Genomic DNA, 21,636 nt, shown 5'->3' on the forward strand with positions numbered 1-21,636 from the left:
ATGTAGGTCAACTGTGAGGTCTGAGTTGGAGGTGGGCTTTAGCTTCTCTCTGTTTCAACCACTGACTTGTGGTCAGAAAGATAGTAAATAAATGTTTGGCTGCACAACATCAGACTGAAAGAAACACTAAAGATGTGAATCAGAATACTGGTGCTTTTTGGTAATCTCAGTCTCTCACTGAACGCGCTCCAGTTAGTACGTCATGGAGTGGGTGGGAGGTGTTATCCAACATTGTCTTTATCTACCACCTTAAGAGAGTCCAGCTCCATCCCCACAACATTACTGGCCTTATGGATCAGTTTATCGAGTCATTGTTGGCATCAGTGACCCTCAGCCTGCTCCCCCAGCATGCAACAGCATAGAGGATCGCACTGACCACAAGAAACTCTTATAAAAAACCTGAGCATTTTCTGGCAGATGTTGAAGGACCTCAGTCGCCTCAAAAAATAGAGACGACTCTGGCCCTTCCTGTAAAGTGCTGTGGTGTTTTTAGCCCAGTCCAGTTTATTTTCAATGTGTACTCCAAGGTCAGTGTTGGGAAGGTTACTTTTAAAATGTATTCCATTACAGAATACAGAATACATGCCCCAAAATGTATTCTGTAACGTATTCCGTTACGTTACTCAATGACAGTAACGTATTCTGAATACTTTGGATTACTTAATATATTATCATGCTTTGTAGTAAAGGGACCTCTGACTAATACGGCGGGGTCCCTGTCGGCTCGTAGCCGAAAAATAGCTTTACTTTGTTGTGTGGGTCAACTTTTCTTGCGAGAGACAGAGAGAGGCGTTGAAAGGCTGCTCCAACGGAACTTATTGTTTTCGGAGGAAAACACGAACACGGCGTACAGTCGAGTCTTAATAGCTTACTTACAACTGGGCTCGTCAGGCACTCTTCTTGGCTGAAGTGGTTATTATTATATTTACATGCTTCCAGCTCCCGTTTTTGCTTGACGACAACTCGTACCTTTTCACTCCCCTTTTTCTCCCTCCTCGCGCTCACAGACCCATAACGTGTATGGCAGTCCATTCTCCCTGCAACACGGACTACACTGCCCATGATGCTACATTCTTTAGAGCTATGCTTGTAGCATTCTGCCTGTTAGCTTAGCACAACAACAACAACAACGAAAAGGCGCTCTCTCACCCAGGAAACACACAGTCGCAGAGAGAGAGAGAGAGAGAGCGTCGCCCTGTAACCATGGCAACTGTAACGCTGCCGCCTGGAACAACAGAACGTAGCTGTCAAACAAAACCCAAACAGTCCTGACCCGCGACAATATGAAACAGGAAAGTACCGCAGTGTAATCCATTTATTTCAAATATTCTGAATACCACCTTTTTAAACGGTAACTGTAACAGAATACAGTTACTCATATTTTGTATTTTAAATACGTAACGGCGGTACATGTATTCCGTTACTCCCCAACACTGTCCAAGGTATTTATAGTCCTCCACAATGTCAACACTGACCCCCTGGATTGAAACGGGGGTCAAGTGTTTCCTGGTCTTCCTGAAGTCCACGATCAGTTCCTTGGTCTTTGCCACATTGAGCTGCAGATGATTCTGCTCACACCACGTGACAAAGGAGTCGACCACAGCCCGGTACTCTGTCTCATCATCCCTGCTGATGCATCCAACCACCGCAGAGTCATCAGAAAACTTCTGAAGATGGCAGGTCTCTGCAGGGCTGGACTGGGACAAAAAATCGGCCCGGGCATTTTGACTAGAGATCGGCCCACCAAGTATTATAGGAAAAACCATAAAGCCTTTGAATGAAAACAAATGCTGTTGTCACAGTGATGTACACTGTCTTGCTGGTATATACAGTGGGGCAAAAAAGTATTTAGTCAGCCACCGATTGTGCAAGTTCCCCCACTTAAAATGATGACAGAGGTCAGTAATTTGCACCAGAGGTACACTTCAACTGTGAGAGACAGAATGTGAAAAAAAAATCCATGAATTCACATGGTAGGATTTGTAAAGAATTTATTCGTAAATTAGGGTGGAAAATAAGTATTTGGTCACCTCAAACAAGGAAAATCTCTGGCTCTCACAGACCTGTAACGTCTTCTGTAAGAAGCTTTTCTGTCCCCCACTCGTTACCTGTATGAATGGCACCTGTTTGAACTCATCATCTGTATAAAAGACACCTGTCCACAGCCTCAAACAGTCAGACTCCAAACTCCGCCATGGCCAAGACCAAAGAGCTTTCGAAGGACACCAGGAAAAGTATTGTAGACCTGCACCAGACTGGGAAGAGTGAATCTACAATAGGCAAGCAGCTTGGTGTGAAAAAATCAACTGTGGGAGCAATCATCAGAAAATGGAAGACATACAAGACCACTGATAATCTCCCTCGATCTGGGGCTCCACGCAAGATCTCATCCCGTGGGGTCAAAATGATCATGAGAACGGTGAGCAAAGATCCCAGAACTACACGGGGGGACCTGGTGAATGACCTGCAGAGAGCTGGGACCAAAGTAACAAAGGTCACCATCAGTAACACACTACAACGGCAGGGAATCAAATCCCGCAGTGCCAGACGTGTTCCGCTGCTGAAGCCAGTGCATGTCCAGGCCCGTCTGAAGTTTGCCAGAGAGCACATGGATGATACAGCAGAGGATTGGGAGAATGTCATGTGGTCAGATGAAACCAAAGTAGAACTTTTTGGTATAAACTCAACTCGTCGTGTTTGGAGGAAGAAGAATACTGAGTTGCATCCCAAGAACACCATACCTACTGTGAAGCATGGGGGTGGAAACATCATGCTATGGGGCTGTTTTTCTGCCAAGGGGACAGGACGACTGATCCGTGTTAAGGACAGAATGAATGGGGCCATGTATCGTGAGATTTTGAGCCAAAACCTCCTTCCATCAGTGAGAACTTTGAAGATGAAACGAGGCTGGGTCTTCCAACATGACAATGATCCAAAACACACCGCCCGGGCAACAAAGGAGTGGCTCCGTAAGAAGCATTTGAAAGTCCTGGAGTGGCCTAGCCAGTCTCCAGACCTCAACCCCATAGAAAATCTGTGGCGGGAGTTGAAAGTCCGTGTTGCTCGGCGACAGCCCCAAAACATCACTGCTCTCGAGAAGATCTGCATGGAGGAATGGGCCAAAATACCAGCTACTGTGTGTGCAAACCTGGTAAAGACCTATAGTAAACGTTTGACCTCTGTTATTGCCAACAAAGGTTATGTTACAAAGTATTGAGTTGTATTTTTGTTATTGACCAAATACTTATTTTCCACCCTGATTTACGAATAAATTCTTTACAAATCCTACCATGTGGATTCATGGATTTTTTTTTCCACATTCTGTCTCTCACAGTTGAAGTGTACCTCTGGTGCAAATTATTGACCTCTGTCATCATTTTAGGTGGGGGAACTTGCACAATCGGTGGCTGACTAAATACTTTTTTGCCCCACTGTGTGTGTGTGTGTGTGTGTGTGTGTGTGTGTGTGTGTGTGTGTGTGTGTGTGTGTGTGTGTATATATATATATATATATCCCCGTGTGTGTGTGTGTGTGTGTGTGTGTGTGTGTATATATATTTATATAGGGAGGCTGCATATACCCCCCACTGACTCTACCATACTATTTTTATCCTTCACATCATCTTGAAACAGTCTGCAGTACAAACAACATTTAAACTAGATCTCCTCACTTTTACTTTCATGTCAGATGATGTTCATTCTGTTCTGATCCAGTTTTTCATTAAGCACATAAGCATCACAGTTTCAGAGTGAAAAGTACCATTAACCAAATAAAAGGAATAGAAAGGATTCAGAGCATCAAATGTATGCCCGTGTGTATGAAACCGATCATCTACATCAGAATTCCCTACAAGGCTGAAGTCTACAGCTTCTTGTTTCAACTTCAAAGTGCAGTAATGTGCCAGGGCTGCTGACTAATACAGGCCACAGTTAGAAAGACTGACTATGACAGGATCTCTGTGAAAGTCATGATTACTACTCAAATAAGCAAAAGAAACAAAAGGCGCTCGTTGGAGAGCAGTGAAGGTGAAGTTTGACAGAGTGACACGAAGATCTGAAGAGAGAAGATCAAGCAAAGCAAAAGCCCGGGGTGTACAGCCTTAAGCACAGACAGCAGAGCAACACAGAGATGGACAGGAAGTAGCAGCAGGAAAAAAGTGCCGGGGTGTCATCTGGTCGCCTAATATATGCTGGGTAACTTTCCCACCAAACACAGCTGCAGGGTCAGGTAGTGGCCAAGGTCCTGGCCAGAGGCCAGTCAGGACACCGGCTACCCTTTGTCTTATCACAATAGGTCATGACATGGTCAAATATCGCACTAATCCTAATTATTAAATTAGTGGCACAATCTTATAACTACATAAGTTACATGCTTAATATGGTGATTCTCATATATAAAAACACTTCAGTGTAGGTTCAGACGCCTCACCGACATAAAAAGCTGTGCTGTCTGTCTGTGTTTGTTATGGTTGGTGGTGATGTGTGCGGCTGGATGTAGAGCTACAACTGTTTGTGTGTTTGTAATAGCAACTGTGGTTAATACACTTTTTAAAGATGCTGAAAAGCATCAACATGTCGCCGGGTCTGCCGTGGTTCTTTTACAATCCAGAAAAGGCCATAATGGTAAAACTGAGACAACGACCACGGTATAAAAAACCTGTAAAGTTCATTTGTGAAAAAGAACAAAAAGGACAAATAGCTCATTGATTAGGGAAATCACCATCAAGCAGACAGTCACACTCTAACAGAGCCTCAGAAGTCCACGAGTCAAAAAAAGAGGAACCAATCAGACCTTCAAGTTTGTCAAACAGCATTTAAAAGAAATGAGAGCATGGGTCAATGTCATCTCTTTGTATTTGGTATGAAGTATTTGGGCAGAGCTCTAAGTACTATTTCTGATGAAAGGCAACAATGTGGAATGCTACCCTCTTTGGGGGGGAATTAAATTCTCAAATAATGATTTGCGATTTATGCCAGGATTAAAAATAGGTGGACAAATCAAATCATTTCTTTATTGAGACTATTTAGCTCATGCAGATGTCAAATATTGGTGTGAAGTTATAAAAACTGTTTGAAACACAGATGGACAATGGCCCAAAACATACAGTCAAAGCAACCCAGGAGTTTATTCTCCAATGGTGCTAGTTTAAGTCATTGTGCAAAGATATTGTTTTTAAGTTTGGAGAAACCTGCACCCAGCTGTGAATGAAGAAGAATGTGTCTTTACTGGACCCGCCTGGGCCGAACCAAAGTGAAAGACATATGCATAGGCACAAAAACTATCCCTGTGGCAGAGCGTGGTCTGTGGTGGCACACCAGAGGAGATGCGGATGCAGTGGAATATTGTTAAATGGCCAAGTCAGTCAGCTGATCTTTACCCAGCTGAGCATGCATTTCACTTGTTATAGACAGAAAGCTGAACGCCACTGCAGTAAAGGCCTGGCAGAGCATTAAAATGGAGGAAATCCAGCATCTGGTGATGCTCATGAATTTAAGACTGTTATTCCCAGCAAAGGGATTTCAGCCAAGAATCAGAAATGAGCATTTAAACAACTACTGTGTTAAAAATGCTTTAGTTCCTTACATTTTTTTATGTAGTCTTTTTGTTCAGCCCACTAAATTAAACCTGAAAGTCTGAAAATCAACTGAATCTGAGTTTCATTTAAAATTCATTCTGGTAATGTACAGAACCAAAATAAGAAAGTTGTCTCTGTCCAAATATTTGTGGACCAAACTGGTCTTGAACGTTGAATGGCTGCAAACTTTGAATGTGGAAAAACATATGAGATTTATTTTAAAAAATACCCTTATTTTTTAAGATACATCAGGCTGTTTATCTGTTTTGTAAATACGGTCAGTTTAGAAGGGGAAGAAGAACTTTCTGCAGTGGTTTTACTCCATACTGCCCACTTAAGAAAAGTTTAGGCTCCATTGCATTTCTATGCATTCGCCAAACAAGAAAAACCACTACGCTATGGAGCAACTAAAAGCATGAATTAAGAAAATGAAACAACAAAACTCCACTGGTTATTCAAAACATGGAACAAAATACTCATGTTTATAAATAAACAGACACAGATACTTCATTTAATAAACATACATTTTTAAAGCAAATTTATTTGATAACTGGTGATCAACTTGTGGATACATTACTACAGCATTTTATGAAAATATTTATGAGTTAAAAATTTAACAAAATAAAATGAAATGCATTTCATCTATGACAAACTATAATGATGAGCAAAATATTTTTCAAAAGATACAGAAAATAAAATGTAAATGTTTCAATTTACAATCTCTGGTCAAAGCATGACATTTTTGTTAATTATTTTATTACATTTATTTATGCATGCAAATGTGTTTTCTCCATGGAGTGATCGTGGCTCAAGCGTTGGCAAGTCGTCTTGAAGGTTGCCGGTTCGAGCCCCGGCTCCTACAGTCTCCGTCATTGTGTTCTTTAGCAAGACACTTCACCCGTTGCCTACAGGTGGTGGTCAGAGGGCCCGGTGGTGCCAGTGCCTGGCAGCCTCGCCTCTGTCAGTGCGCCCCAGGGCAGCTGTGGCTATAATGTAGCTGCCATCAATAGTGACTGAACGTAGTCATTCAGAAAGTAAAGCGCTTTGGGGTCAATAGGGACTAATTAAAGTGCTATACAAATACAGGCCATTTACCATTTTTACCATGTCCTCTTTAACATTCAAGGGTGCAACCAACCAAGGGTTATATATTTAATTTCAAAAAACGCACAAGCAAAGCACAAAAAGTAATTACTTCATTCTGCATACTCAAACTCAAACAAACACAGCAGAGGAGTCTGATCCTAAGAAATGATAAGCCCTCAGTCCAACATAGAGCGGCTGAGTGAATGTTGTCTGGACTCTGTGAATGAGAGTCATGGTGTCAGAGACACTGTAGAAGGACAGAATACCTGCTCTGTGATCGAGGTACACTCCAATTATGGAGGACTGAGGACCTGAAAAAAATTCCAATACTCTTTTATGACTTAATTCATACTGAATAGAAGAACACCTTAACGCCCAGGACTTATCATTATTTCCAAATTCACTTTCATCTCCAGTTCTGCTTATGCTTTTGCATGCGACTGCTATGTAAATACCAAACCCGCTCCACAGTACCTCCCAGTAGTGACGTCCAGTCAGACTTTCTCTGCTCAGGACCTGAGACCTGTTCATGAATCTTTCAGGGTGACCTGGATATGCCTGTTTTTTACTCACAAATGTTGCCCTTCTGTTCTCTTCAGATAATAACAGCCGCATGTTTACAGTGTCTGGATCCAGTGTGAGCTGAGTTGAAAACTTCAAGAATTCCGCTCTGGTTTGTGGCTCTGGTTGAGGTAGCAACACGTCTACATCAGTCACTGTGCGGGAAACTTTTTGCCATCCTTCCTGAAGATCGTCCTGTAGTTTATTTTTCACCTCTAATACAGCAGCTGGCACATCATCAAAGTACAGCAGAGGATGACGTTTAGTGCAGGGTACCTCTGTACATTCAGTAAAATTTGAGAACAAAGGGAACATGTGTAGAAACTGAGTGTTATCCTCTGTGTGAGAGAGCTGTTCCAGTTCAGCTTCTTTCCTTTTCAGTTCCCTGAGCTCTTCCTGCAGTTTTTCCAGAACCTCTTTGGCTCGATTTACTTCAGTTCTCTGTTGGGATCTGATCTGTTGCTGGATATCAGAAATGTTTTCCTTGATGAGAAGGAATAGTTGTTGAAGTGTCTTGTTAGTGTCCCTCACAGCTTTATCAGCAGACTCATTAATGGCTTCCATTTCCTGCAGAAACACCTTAACATGTTCTTCTCTGTCTTGGATTCTCTGTTGAATTTTTTCACGACACGGCTTCAGCTCTTTCTGCTTTTCAGTTCTTTCTGTTGAAGCTGGGACTGTGTCGTGGCCTTTATGTTCACCCATGGAGCACAAATAACAGATACACTGCTGATCAGTGCGACAGAAAATCTTCATTACCTCACTGTGGTGAGGGCACATGTTCTCCTGAAGCTTCTTGAATGGGTTGACCAGTTTGTGTTTCTTTAATCCATCTACATCATTATGAGGCTGGAGATGGTGTTTACAATAAGAGACCACACAGTGCAGACACGACTTGAAGGCTTTCAGCTTTCTCCCATGACAAACATCACAGGCTACATCTTCAGGTCCAGCATAGCAGTGATCAGCAGGAGCAGCATACAGTCCAGTCTGCTTCACTTCCTCCACCAACTCTGCTAACATGGTGTTTTTCACCAGAGCAGGCCTCGGTATGAAGGTCTGTCTACACTGAGGACAGCTGTGAATGTGCTTCTGATCCTGTCCATCCCAGTGAATTTTAATACAGTCCCTGCAGTAGTTGTGTCCACAGGGAATAGTCACAGGATCCTTCAGTAGATCCAAACAGATCGCGCAGGAGAGTTTGTCACCAGCAATCTTAAATCCTTTCTGTGCCATTTCTCCCCATAGACAAAGTGTCAGTGAATGCATGTGAATGTTTTACAGGTATGAGAGAGAACAAAAGAAGGAAGGCTTTAGATATTCTGATAGATTCCAGACACAGGATCAACAGGTTTGAATGACCTAGTATGTTGTAAGTGCATTGCTATGCATTCCTGCCTCAGTAACTGGAAACGCCTGAGACATCATCTTCCACCAAAAACAAGAGGAAGCTTTGCTTATATTTTATTTAGGTTATTGTAATATCCATAAATCCATATCCATGGTTTTTATTTTCTGCTGTGTTTTCAGGGTTCTGAATGTGTGCAGAGATAAACTCAGCATAAACAAATCAAACAGGTTCACTTGTTGTTTGTGGCACAGAATTTTAAAGGCTGGTACTCTGAGGTCTGAAGTAAATCTTTCACATTCACATGTGTTTCTAACATGTGTTCAGGGCTGTGTTAGTGTTTTTTAGAGCAGCAGGGACTTTGTACAGAAATGTTTGACTGATGTGTGGAGACGTCAAAGAATAGCATCTATACATTTGTCAGTGCTGACGCACAAACCCAGTGAGTCATAGGCTCCTATTGTGCATTCAAAAACAAAGTGGACAGGCAGGTTTTCAGTGTAACATACTAAAAATAAGTCATTATGTTACACAGAAGATATATCTTCAGTGCTGTCATGTGACATTTTGGACATTTTGCAGTTTATGGTGTAGTGCAGATAAATCTGTACACCATTGCAACTTTTTTTTTTAAATAATAGAACCTATAACTTTAGAATAGTTTGAGACCTTTGTTAAATTTGTTGCAGGATAAACTTTTTCTTATTTTGGTGCTTCCATTGTTTGTTGGTCTATTTAATGTTTGAGTGATTTTTATTAATAAAAACTGACTAAACATGTAGGAAACATTTAAAAATGTTGTGGGAACATTGATTGTTAATTAGGAAGACAGGAGATTGAAATAGTTTCTACAGGCTGAAGAACAACTGGATTCAGCATCTGCACATTCCTTAAGAGAAGCTCAGTCTCAGGCTATCAGAGGAAACACTTAAATATTTTGTATGTCAAAATGTTGATTACAATTTAATTAATTCTGTGCAATAAAAACAAGTTGAAAAAAAATCACAGTCATTATTTACTGAAGCGATCTATACTCTGAAACACAAACATTTTTCTTGGTTTGTTTTATAGAAATTACAATGACACATGCACAACATATGTAGTGGTATACAGGCATATTCATTCATTCTTTTTGTTTCACACATTGTACAGCAGTAATCCATGTCCTATACACAAACCTTCCTTTCATTTAAAGCAACACTGTTTCTATGCATGAAAAGGAGCAGGAAGAAGAATAAACACTCATACCTACAGTGTTGGGGAGTAACGGAATACATGTACCGCCGTTACGTATTTAAAATACAAAATATAAGTAACTGTATTCCGTTACAGTTACCGTTTAAAAAGGTGGTATTCAGAATACAGTTACTTTGTTGAAATAAATGGATTACACTGCGGTACTTTCCTGTTTCATTTTGTCGCGGGTCAGGACTGTTTGGGTTTGTTTGACAGCTACGTTCTGTTGTTCCAGGCGGCAGCGTTACGCAGATTGTTATTGATAACATCTTTGCTGTCTGAAATAGTTTACCTCCATTTTTCAGAGCAGAGCTGACTTTTAAGGTTATTGCATTATCCTTGGCATTGTTTTAAGACAAAGGCTCCAATTAGTAGATCTATGACTCATTGGATAGCATACCTTGTGTTTTTATGGAGAGAGTGCAAATATAGAATTTGAAAACAGTAATACAGACATGCATGAAAATCTAATTTACAGACCTCTGGCAAAGTGTTATGTATCTGCTTTATGTCTGTAGTGTTTTGGTTGCTTCTACTGAAACTAACTTTTTAATATTCAAATTGATTAAAAACAAATAGTTTTTTATAGACTTGCTTGACAAATATATTGCGACCCGGCTCAGAAGCCGCCACATAAAAAAGGAGATGAATACCAGAATGTTAGTGAGAAGAGGTTTTATCTTAAAATGGCATAGCAGGTTGGCTAAAATGGCTCCCTCCAAGGCAAAGACTAGTGAGCTTCCCTGAAAGCCTGCCTCAGGTCACCTTTTATCCACACCTGATTAGGTCAATTAGCAACAGCTGAACCCACTGAAGAGATTAGGGGCTGCAGAGGGAAGTAACAAAATATTACAAAGAAATAATCAACTTTCGTCTTTGAATGACACAAATTACCCAAATCAATTTTATACATTTTTATTCTTCACGTTTCAGCACAGTTGTTTGCTTCAAAGTAAAACAGCTTTGGTGTTGTGCAGGTGTGCAAGTCTGCTCAAAGTAGACTTACACACCTTGCACACATTTTAAAAAAGCATCTAACTCTTCATAGTCGCAAACAATAACTAGTTTCTTTTTTTTCGACTAAATCTACATATTATATATGTATACACATTCTGTATTTTTCATATGAAAGAAACTATACTGTGGTGGGGCTAGCTAATTTCTTGTTTTTGATTTATGTATGTTTTGTTTTGCTTTATTTTTGTTGCATATATTGTTTGTTTAATTTAAGACAAAAAAAGAATTAAATGAATGAGAGGTAAAACTTGAGGGGGTAGGGACAAATAAGTAAATACTTCAGCCTACTCCTTTTCAAACAAATAATGGAATAATAGTTTGTAATGATTGTGAAGGCACATGTTTGAAATGTTTGAAATAAAAATGAACTGAACTGAACTGAATCTTGTGTTCATCAACTGAATCCTGTATTTCATTAGATTTTAAATATGTATTGCCACAGTATCCCCATTGAATCCAGTTGTTAAACATTACAGGAAAAGATTTTCAGCTGAATCACCTTCCACACATTCAGTGTCATATTTTAATCAGAATATTTTTAGAACAGGACTTTTGACTAATTAGGTGATTGAGGGCAATATGTTGCACTGGATGAGCTGAAACATTTTTTTAATATAAATAACAATTATATTATTTCCATCAGCCCCAAAGGCAGAACTAGATACTTTCTATTCATCAGCTGTAACATGTGTCATAGCGAGGCTGCTTCCTAAGACAGAGACACAAAACATTTGTTTTATATTTTCATCTTGTCTCACTCCACCTATCTCATACGGGTAAAGATAGTAATTAATAATTGAGTGATCAAATGCATAAATAGCCTATATAGAGTGAATATGTGTTTGGGGGATTAATTCAGGTTCAGAGTGGTAGATTTGGTCAGACAGACAACAGATAAGCATAATCAGACTCACACAGCGTCACAAAAACCCCGCAAAATTTTTAGAAAACATGACCTCTGACCTCGAGATCACTGTCATTCAAACGTATCTGACATTTTTAGGAGACTTTCAGGTGATGCACCTATGCTATCAGTTTGAAAATCCTACATCACCACATTTTCAAGTTATCGTGTTCACAGTGTTGGGTGTCCACACCGCCCGCCTGCGTGGCTGAGTGTTAATGGCGACCTTTCTTATACACACAAATTTAGCAGGCTAACACCCTGTGTAAGGTTTATGTCACAGATGCCCTAAAATCATTTTATTTTTACAACAAAGCAAACTAATCCTTGATGCCAAATTACAGTTGTTAACTTGCATTCACGAACAGAAAAAGTAATTTTAGTGGCTGGATGTCCAAATTTGGGAACAAAAATATCATTAACTGGGCTCCTGTTTCCGGCTGGACAATAATAACGGTAAGACCTCGAAGTCAAGCGCGGGAATCAGAACAAAGGAAGAGGAAGCAGAAGAGAAATTGCAATGACCAATAAGAGAAGGAAATATGTGTGCAAGTTCTGAAATGATTGGGGAAAAGAATTTGATTTTGTCCAGGACATCTCGAAGGGAAATGCTGCCTCCAAATATTGAACCATGACTACCATCTGTTGCACAGGTACTGGACAGCTATATAATTTAAATTATTTTGTCTGATAAATAAACACTGTCAAATTCAAGTTTTTTTTGTGTGTATATGTATATAACGACCCATATAACGAACAGCCCTTTTGAATGTCTCCCTAATTCCGAGGTCTCAAGGTTGGCAAGTATGGTTTACAGCTCCATTACAAATGAAAATGTAACCAGTTCGAGTCTATATTTAAACACAGAAGAATGCTGTGATATGTTAAAACATGCTGTACATTTGAACTCGCTCCAGCAATGGTGTTAAATTCAGCTTTTGTCATGACCTGGGTAAGTGTCTGGTGTTTTTCCGCCTAGCACCTGTGCTTTCCTGTGCCCGCCCCTGTGGGTGGAGCCAAAGGCCCTCGTTTGTTTTCCCCAGCTGCAATCCATTGGAGGCAATCACTGAGGTGATACTTACGCCAGCTCAGTCCTCTACTTACTGCCAATTCATCTGCTATATCATGGTGGTAACCTGCCCTCCTTGTCTCTTGTTGGGCATGTTTTTGCCAAAACAAACAAACTGCTAAGCAGTTTCAGGTTTGTTACAGTAGTTCCAGAATTACACTGTGGTAAGAGAAAGATACCACAAACGTGTGTGTGTGTCCTCCACTACATTATTTAATTGTTTTTACATTTTCTAATATTCTGTTTAATTATAAAAGTAATGTTATAACATAGCTTAACAAATAAATAAACACATCTGTACTGACTAACTGTTTGTGGATCAGACTGAAAGGATATGGACACATGTGTAAATCAAATAGCTCAAAGCATTTTCTAAGCAGTTTGTAATACAGTCAAGACCAATAATCCAGACATTAGAGATCCTTATTCTTTCACTGTGTTACAAAAATCCATCCTCTTCCGCTTATCCTTTTCAGGGTCGTGGGGGGCACTGGAGCCTATCCCAGCTGCCTTAGGGCGAGAGGCCGGGGGCACCCCACCTCTGAAGTGGCCCGAGCAAGCCCCAGGCTCCAGGCCCCGATAAGCGGCCGCCAAGGAATGAGCCGGTGTGTACCTGGACGCCCATCCCCGGACACAAAGAACCACCAACGCACCGACACCTGAGGGAGTCCGCCACTGGCAGGGGAAGTGGTGGTAGGGGGAGATAGGCCTCCAAACCTTGGAGGGCCTGAGATGTCCCCAGAGAGGTGGCGTCTGATACCCAACCTGACATATAGACACAGAAATACAGGCACACACAGTTACAAACATCCATTCCCACCCTCATGCTCTCATATGCACTCACTCCACACTCAACCAACGTGGAGACAGACATAAAGAGACGTTGTACACACGATCAGACTCCCCAAGCGTACTCTACAAACCGGGTCTAGGTACCCTTGCCCCTGGAGGGGGGAACTGCACCCAGACCCAGGTGGTGTTACCCTTTTCCCTGCGGTGGGGGGAGGCAGACCGCCCCGACTCCGTAGCAGCAGGGAGGCCCCACACTCCAGACCGCAGTCGGACGGCCAACTCCTCCTCCTAGGTTTGGGGTCTTCACACACCCCCGTTCTCTGTTAGCCATCAGGGCTGGGCGGAGGTGTTGGCCGTCCGGTTGGGTTCTGGGATGCGAGCCTCTCTGCTACTACTGAGCCAGGGGCGATCTGCTTGTCTCCACCCCAGGGGAAAGGGTAACATCTCCTGGGTCTAAGTAAAGTAAATCCGTTGGGCATCTTTCCAAACGGGAAGGGAAAAAAAACAAAAAAACCCCCAAAAAACCAAAATTGGAAGGCATAGAGAGGGGATAGCCTAACATATGGAACAGGAAGTGACCACCGTGTATTCTATTTAGTTCAACAAAGTAACTGTATTCTGAATATCACCTATTTAAATGGTAATGGAACGGAATACAGTTACTCATATTTTGTGTTTTAAATACGTAACGCTGGTACATGTATTCCGTTAATCCCCAACACTGCCTATTAAAACAGGTTAATATTGGAGGGGAGTTAAAGGGATCTGCTGGATTGATAGTGGCCTCCTTGCTGTTCGTCAAACAAAAATAAAACATAAAAAAACAACAGATTTAGGATTCACAGCAGCCTCCAGCTCAGTCTCCTGCTGCTGTTCCAGTTATTTTAGTTTTCATTCCCAGATTTCAAACATTCCTATAACTGGGAATAAAAGAAAGAATGTCCAACCCACCTATACTTACCCTCAGCAGGCAGTAGGATGTCATCCAGAAACTTATCTTAAAGCAAAATGTGGAAGAACATTTGATAACAGTTCAGTTCCTTTTGTTTATTTTGCCCCAACAAAGAGTCACATTTAAACAAAGAATGTTCAGATTCATCCAGTAACACAGCGGTCCCCAACTCCCGGGCCTCGGACTGGTCCCGGTCCATGAGTCGTTTGGTACCGGGCCGCGAGAGTTGAGGCTCAGGTGTGAAATGTATAGTTCTCAGGGTTTTTATCGGTTTTCAGCCTTATTTTGTTACTGTTTTGATCGTTAACTCGGTCTTCCTGGGTCTTTTCACGTGTGTTATGACTAAACCTTTTTTTTCGGTACCGGTACTAGTTTTATTTTGTTGTATTTATCCACGACACCTTAAAGGCCGGTCCGTGAAAATATTGTCGTGCATAAACCGGTCCGTGGCGCAAAAAAGGTTGGAGACCACTGCAGTAACAGGTATTCATCACATGTGGGAGAGATACAGAAAAATGTGTGTTTATATGATGTATTTTCAGTCTGGTAATCCTTCATCAACAATAAAAACATTTTAACTCTGAATAACTAACTATAAACATATCACAACATATAGACATTAAGTAGTTTTTCATTTGCTAATACCCAGTATTAGCAGAAGATGGCAGCAGACTCTGAAGGCCTTTATAAACCACAAAACTAACGTCATGTCTATGTTCTTCTTTGTGTTCGTTGTCTCTATGTTTCACATTTAAAATACATGCTATCTGATGGAAGCATGATTAACTGTGGTTCTATAATTTTTTGGACTGGATCAGGGGAGCTGTCCAGTTTGAGCACCTCGGGGCGACTGTTGCTGTGATCTTTTTATTTGCCATACAAATGGAACTGAATTGACTGAGTTGAATTATTTCAATCAAACAATTAATTCAATTAAGCTGACTAAACATGATGAAATGTTTTCTTTTTCATCAAACCAAATTTCACGATTTTGAGTTTGAAAGCACAGAATGCTTTTAATTTAATAATGAAACAGTTCATTGGGTTTCTGAAAACTGTCATATGAATTGCTGCTTGTAACCCACACAATGCAGCGATGCTCATGCTGTTTATAGTCTGTGGTTGCAGTTAATTTGTTTGTTTCCTATCTGAACTGAAGACAGATGTTTTATCAGTCCATTCAAATTTTCCATCAGTCATCTTCATGAAACCCACAGGACAACACGAGAAGAGCAGCTGGACTCCACTGGCTGGACTGGTCGACTACTTTGGAGATTGGAGTAAATGACCTCTGGCTCCAGAAAATCTGAGCACACAAACATGCACAGCTCAACCCACAGCTCTGTACAAAACCAAACCTATATGCAGTTAAATCGCAACAAAACAACAAAAGAACTGTTGAGTGTCATCAAAATGAAACATTATTGATCAAAGCTCAGACAGTTTAAATAATATAAATGTTATTTTTAGGGCAGGGTGTTCATCTTTCTAAAACTCATTGTCCTTATCAATGTCAAAACACCATGAATGAAGCTCAGTACTTCCTCCAGCATTTTCACATTAAAAGTTTTTCAGCCTTTCTGTCATAAATTAGCTTTTAATTTGAAAGAAAGCCAGCAGGAAATGCTTGGGTTTAGTAGTTCATGGAAAAGAAACAATGAGCCTCAGCAGAGTGCTGACTGTGTTTCTGTCACCCAAACTTTATCTTATAGTTACTCACCCAGAAACCGCAGATCAGGACCTGCTCTGTGTTTATGCTACAGATACATTTCCTGGTCACTTTAAAGGATCATTTCAACCTTTTAGAAAAAAAAATCCTAATCATCTTATAGTGAAGAATAACTGTACCTGCAGGTCTGTTTGCTCTGAAGCCAATTTGTTCATAACTAGTTCACACTTCTGAGTAGATTATAGCTGGATCACTCTCTCCACAATGAAGCAATTTTTAAAAAAGGCTGCAGGTTTTTACAGGTTGTACTGGCAGCCTTTTTGTTCAATTCTTACAATGAAAAGTAACATAACAGAGAACAAAACTGATAACCGAATGGAAACTAAAGCTTTTTCCTAATTCATCTGACCCTAACCTTTGACCTAAGATCTTGAAGAATTATATACGAAAACTGTGTATTTTATTATCTTTACCCATATGATTGGAGCACAACTGGCAGAAATCTATAAGCTGTATAAACTTGAGGATTTTAACATGTGTTCATGCAGACTGGGATTTTAGGAAACTTTACTGCTTCATTGTGACGTTGTATTGAAATCATGACTCATGTGACCCAGGGCCCAGTATAATGTTGTGAAGTTTGAAGAAGATCAATAAAAATGTTGGGTAATATACCATTTTTATGATATTTCTCATTTGGTGTGGCCTTAACCCGATAGTAATCGGTCTAATTACATCCAAAAACAAAGACTTGTCAAAGAAGAGAAGAGTATCAGCAGTGTGGTGATTCTATATCGGCAACTTTGTATAGCTCTGATGCTGTTAGAGAAGAAATGTGCAGATCAGGTCATTTTGGTCATGTGGTGAACATGACTCTAGCTGCCCTGATACCATTTAAAATACAGCAGCAGAATTTCAATGTAGAACAGCAAGTTAGAAACTTAAAGAGATTCAGCTTAAAATAAACAATCTTTAGCTTAAGACCAAGAGCGTCTAAGGCTGGATTCACGATAAAGCCCCACTGTGAGCTGTGGGGGTCTGCAGTGACAAAGCAGAGTGGTTGTACCTCACCTCTCCTCTTTGACTGTTTTTTCTTGTCTTTGATGATGATTCGTCCATAAGTGACGTCTTCCCTCCTCACTGTGGAGTAGACTGCAGCTGGATCGCTCTCTGCACAATAAATACACACAGTGGACATCACTGCAGCTAGAACAGGCGAGAGCTGAAATGAGCTTTCAAACATTGCAGGAAGACACACAAGAATGTAGGAAATATATGATCTGAAATAATGAACTGGCTGTTTGATGGGGTTTGGTTATAATGTTCAGAGAGTTTTGGTGAGAATCTGAGTTTCTCTGGAGTTCTGGGGAGAATTTTTTAAATGTTTAAATCAAGTTTTCCCTTTCCTCTTTTCTTTAACTTTCCCTGTAACTTATTTAAAGTGACACTGGACTCCATAAAGATAGCAACATGGACCCTCAGCATATAAAACACTACCTGGGCTCTGTCTGGCTGGCTGCTGTTGATAATTTGAGGTTATGATTTCACTGTATATGACGCCATCTGTGATGTCATTTTCTCTAACTTCTTCTGCATCCTCTGAAATGAAGAAAATGAACAGCAATGTATTTTACTGCTTGGACATAAAAGTGTTGGACATGTTTGTTATTACAAGTTTCAAAATAAATCTATAAAATTATTATTTTTAAAAAATGTAATAATCTTACCTTTGGGTTTTCCACATACACATCGTTTCACCACCAGAACCACTAACATAAGCAAAACCACAGCACACACTGATCCCATAGATGACAACACAGCAATGAGTGATGGAGTGACGGAGGCAGATGTAGGTGGAGGTGTGGTAGTGTGATTGTGATTGTCTAAAATAAAGCAAACACAGTCATTAAAGGACTGGATTCAAATCCAAATGAGATGCTGTGGCACGACCTCAAACAGGCTCTTCATGCTCAAACCCACTCCAATGTGTCTGAATTCAAGCAATTCTGCAAACACGAGTGGACCAAAATTCCTCCACAAGCATTTTGTATTTACCCATTTTATCTTTGATTAAAATTAAAATTGTTTGATAAAGTGAAACATTCAAGTGTGACAAATATGCAAATAACTAAGAAAAATGAGGAAAGGGGAAAAGAACTGAGGTGACAGTGCATATACCTACTTGAAAAGTAGACTAGGTCGATTACATATGACACTTCTATCAAAGTCATGCGACTTTCACAAAATGCTACAGCATCTCATGTTCCTGGAGAAATTACAGGGTCTGAGAAAATCGCTCATGTGCATCCATCCACCAAACCAGAAACAGACATCCTGTGAGATAAACCTGACACAGTTTCCTCCTCATGTTTACTTACAAGTAATAAAGAAAGAAAATGTAAAATAAAGGCATAGATAACAAAGAAAGCTATAACCAGAAACCACTGTGGCTTCTACAGAAAGCACTGAATATGAGTCACATCCACAAAGCAGTCCACATGTTAAAGTAGTGAAGCATGAAGCCAGGGTGTCTTTTCTTTCATTGTTATCGACCTTTACAGAATTATATGTGGTTTTCAGTTGGTCTCAGTCTTCAATTAATATTTTTTTCTGTTTGAAGCAGAAAATCTTTTTTTGAGTGTTTTCAGCATTTTAAACTACTTTCACCATGACAACAAATGCTGCAGACCTAATCTTCGTGTCAGTGATGAATAGGTCCAAACCCACCCCTCGCTGATCAATCAGTACTTCAGAAACAAGATCTGTAAGATTCCACAGACCACATGGACACAAATGGTCTTCATTGTACATTGATGGGCAAGGAAGCAAGAAATCGAGCAAGAAACAACTTTATTCCAGCATTTTTAAAATCTTATGGCTTAAATCCTAAACCTGGTTAGAAAACAATGCAAAGGCTGGCTTCCTAACTTGTTTTATTGGAGACTCTGTCTCCTGAATTTGTTCTTTACTTAATATTATTAAAGATATTTATTGATAAAAATAATTGCTGAGTGTCCTGAACAATGACCCAGCCATTCAGAAAAATAACTCCTTAACTCTTAGTTAAGTTTTTGTTATTTTTTTGAGACTTCTACACCATTTTTAAGGAAATAGAGTTTAAAAAAATACCAGACGCTAGCAAATATAATAAAAATTCAAATATGCAAATTAATATAGATTTGTTTTATTTTAAATTCTGTTAGTAGGTTAAATAAACACTTCATTTTCAAAATAAAAAAAATATATATCATGTTTCAAGTTTTAAAATGATGAAGCGGGCAGTATGAACACACATGGAACTCACCTGGCAAAGAAAAGGCCAGAGAGCCAATGAGGACGCAGGAGACGATCCACATTTCAGTGCTGAGCTGCTGCTGAGGTTGTGATCAGTGTCTGCAGGATAGAGGAGGACTGAGTAAATCGGGCTTAGACTCTGTATTTACAAAACACCCAGAGCTCACTTTTAGTCTGCAAACAGCTGTGAGGGAGGAGCCAGTTTATTAGGAACACCTCTTTCACTCATTGCACTCAGACGCAGGCCTGGGGTCAGCTGTTGCCTGCTGTGAGTGAAGAAATGATGCTAAACTTTTTTACTCTGTTTTGTTTTTGACACTTTCAATAATTCTGCAGCGCTCTGAAAGAACACTTAGATCAAAGAACTGATAATATTTGGGTATATAAATGTGCATATAATATTCTGTGCTTCAAGACATCACTTAAACAAATATTAAAGAAAAGTGATAGTCCCTGTTTAGGTTTCATTATATTATATTTTTTAAGGAATATCCACCCTGCATGACTGCCAATGTTTTGCATGCAGGGCCGACACAAATGATGGTTACCCATGTGCAGGTAACATATGCAGGACATTAAACTCTTAATCACAGATTCCACCAAAAAATTCATCCGGATCAGGAGAAGTGTGTTCTAGATCCAGCAGCAACATGAAGAAGAGCTGCAGTGTGTGTGCCCAGAATGTGTAGGAAGACACAGCATGCATATAACAAGTGCAAGAAGTACAGATGCAACACACAAAGAAGAAATGTGTTATACAGTCAGCATGAATAGATTGAATAGATTATTCTTCTATTTATGTTTGCCAAGGATAAACATAAACATAAACAAAGTCAGAGTGCTGCCCCCTGCTGGCTGTATTTATCCAACCTTTTCATCCACAGTCAGTTCAGTCAGCCTCTGATTCTGATTCGTTACAGCACTGCAATCCAGCTGAACCTGTCCCAAAGAAAGCAAAACACACACTGCGCCATGTTAAAGTAACTGCAGATGAAAACACCGGCACAGTCTACCTTTAACTCCCAGAGGAAACAGCATGACCTGAATCCCCTTATATTTGAAGTACAAATGGTCATAAAACATGTATTTAATCAGTATTAGAGAAATAGAAGAAGGATTAGAAAACATAGACTCTGTTATGGGGTTGCTTAAATGTGTGAGAGTCTATTTGAATTCTGTTTGATTCATTTAATTTTATCAGCTAATGAAATGTTCAGCGTGAGAGTGAAGACCTTCAAATTCCTCGGCACCAACATCCTCATTGAGCATCTCACATGGACCCATAACACACAGCAGATCATCAACGACTCTTCTTCCCAAAAACCTGAGAAAATTTTGGATTTAACAAGTGCTACAAAGCACTTGTTTTATTATTTTCTATGCTCAGAGTTAAGTTTACTTTGGGTTTAGTTGTTATTTATTATTTATTTAGTTTTGTGAAGGGAACTGGCAAAGCAAGATTTTCATTGCTCTGCGTAACCACTTGTGTTTTTGGTGTATATGACAATAAAGCTTGTGAATCTTGAAGAAATCACAATAAAAATGTAATGATGTCAGCTATGGATCTTTCTTTTGATTAATTTCATGATGCGATGACCTCTGCCCTTTACTCAGCCTTCCTTCTGCACGTGTTCTGGGTTGCTGGTGGGTGGAGCGAGACCCATCAGTCCCAGATTGAAACAGCCTTGCTGGGTGCCGGGAGTAGCAGACAGAGCCACAAACTGCCAGTCTCATTACGTCTGTGACTCAGTATTTTCTAGTTCTGGACATTGTGGTGTTCGTTTTAAAAAAATATTATAATTCTTAGGTTCCTGGTTATTCATTTGCCAAGTTTAAAGTGTGTTTCTGTTAGCCTTCTGTTATTAGTGGCCTTAGTTGTCTAATCTTCTATATTTAGTCAGTCTTGTCCCCGTGTTTACTCTTGTCTCCCCAGTTTCTTTGTCCAGCTTGCGTGTCAGAGTCTCTGTCAGTGTGTTTCCAGTCTTATTTTGATTTGTCTCTTGTCCTGTATGCACTTTGTTCAGGTTCGCTTCCCCTTTGTCGTTATGTCTGATTTGTGTCTCCTGTGTTTCTACTTTTCCCATCCTGTTGTTATCATGTGTATATTTAAGTCCTCAGTCTCCCTCTGCTTGT

General features: G+C 40.1%; 3 protein-coding genes across 3 annotated transcripts in view; 1 reads left to right on the forward strand and 2 right to left on the reverse strand.

Moving 5' to 3' along the window:
- Window positions 1–21,636, forward strand: part of LOC309695661 (butyrophilin subfamily 2 member A2-like) — a 101,285-nt gene that overhangs the window by 55,233 nt on the left and 24,416 nt on the right. The gene's annotated exons all lie outside the window — the stretch shown is intronic.
- On the reverse strand, window positions 6,133–8,611 carry LOC309703871 (tripartite motif-containing protein 16-like). Its single transcript, XM_082528790.1, has one exon. It carries the CDS (start codon window positions 8,489–8,491, stop codon window positions 6,791–6,793), a length of 1,701 nt encoding a protein of 566 aa, XP_082384916.1. The 5' UTR covers window positions 8,492–8,611; the 3' UTR covers window positions 6,133–6,790.
- Window positions 14,581–19,565, reverse strand: LOC309698657 (uncharacterized protein; the record flags this gene model as incomplete). The annotated part of the gene is made up of 5 exons (XM_082521244.1): window positions 14,581–15,846; window positions 17,281–17,379; window positions 17,707–17,808; window positions 17,937–18,092; window positions 19,514–19,565. 5 exons carry the CDS (start codon window positions 19,563–19,565, stop codon window positions 15,743–15,745), a joined length of 513 nt encoding a protein of 170 aa, XP_082377370.1. The 3' UTR covers window positions 14,581–15,742.

Source organism: Aulonocara stuartgranti (assembly GCF_965226115.1).
Source record: "Aulonocara stuartgranti genome assembly, chromosome: 3".
NCBI lineage: Eukaryota > Metazoa > Chordata > Actinopteri > Cichliformes > Cichlidae > Aulonocara > Aulonocara stuartgranti.

Excerpts from the sequence above, each read along its gene's own strand:
- LOC309703871 (XM_082528790.1), bottom strand. The coding sequence starts at position 8,491 with ATGCATTCACTGACACTTTGTCTATGGGGAGAAATGGCACAGAAAGGA.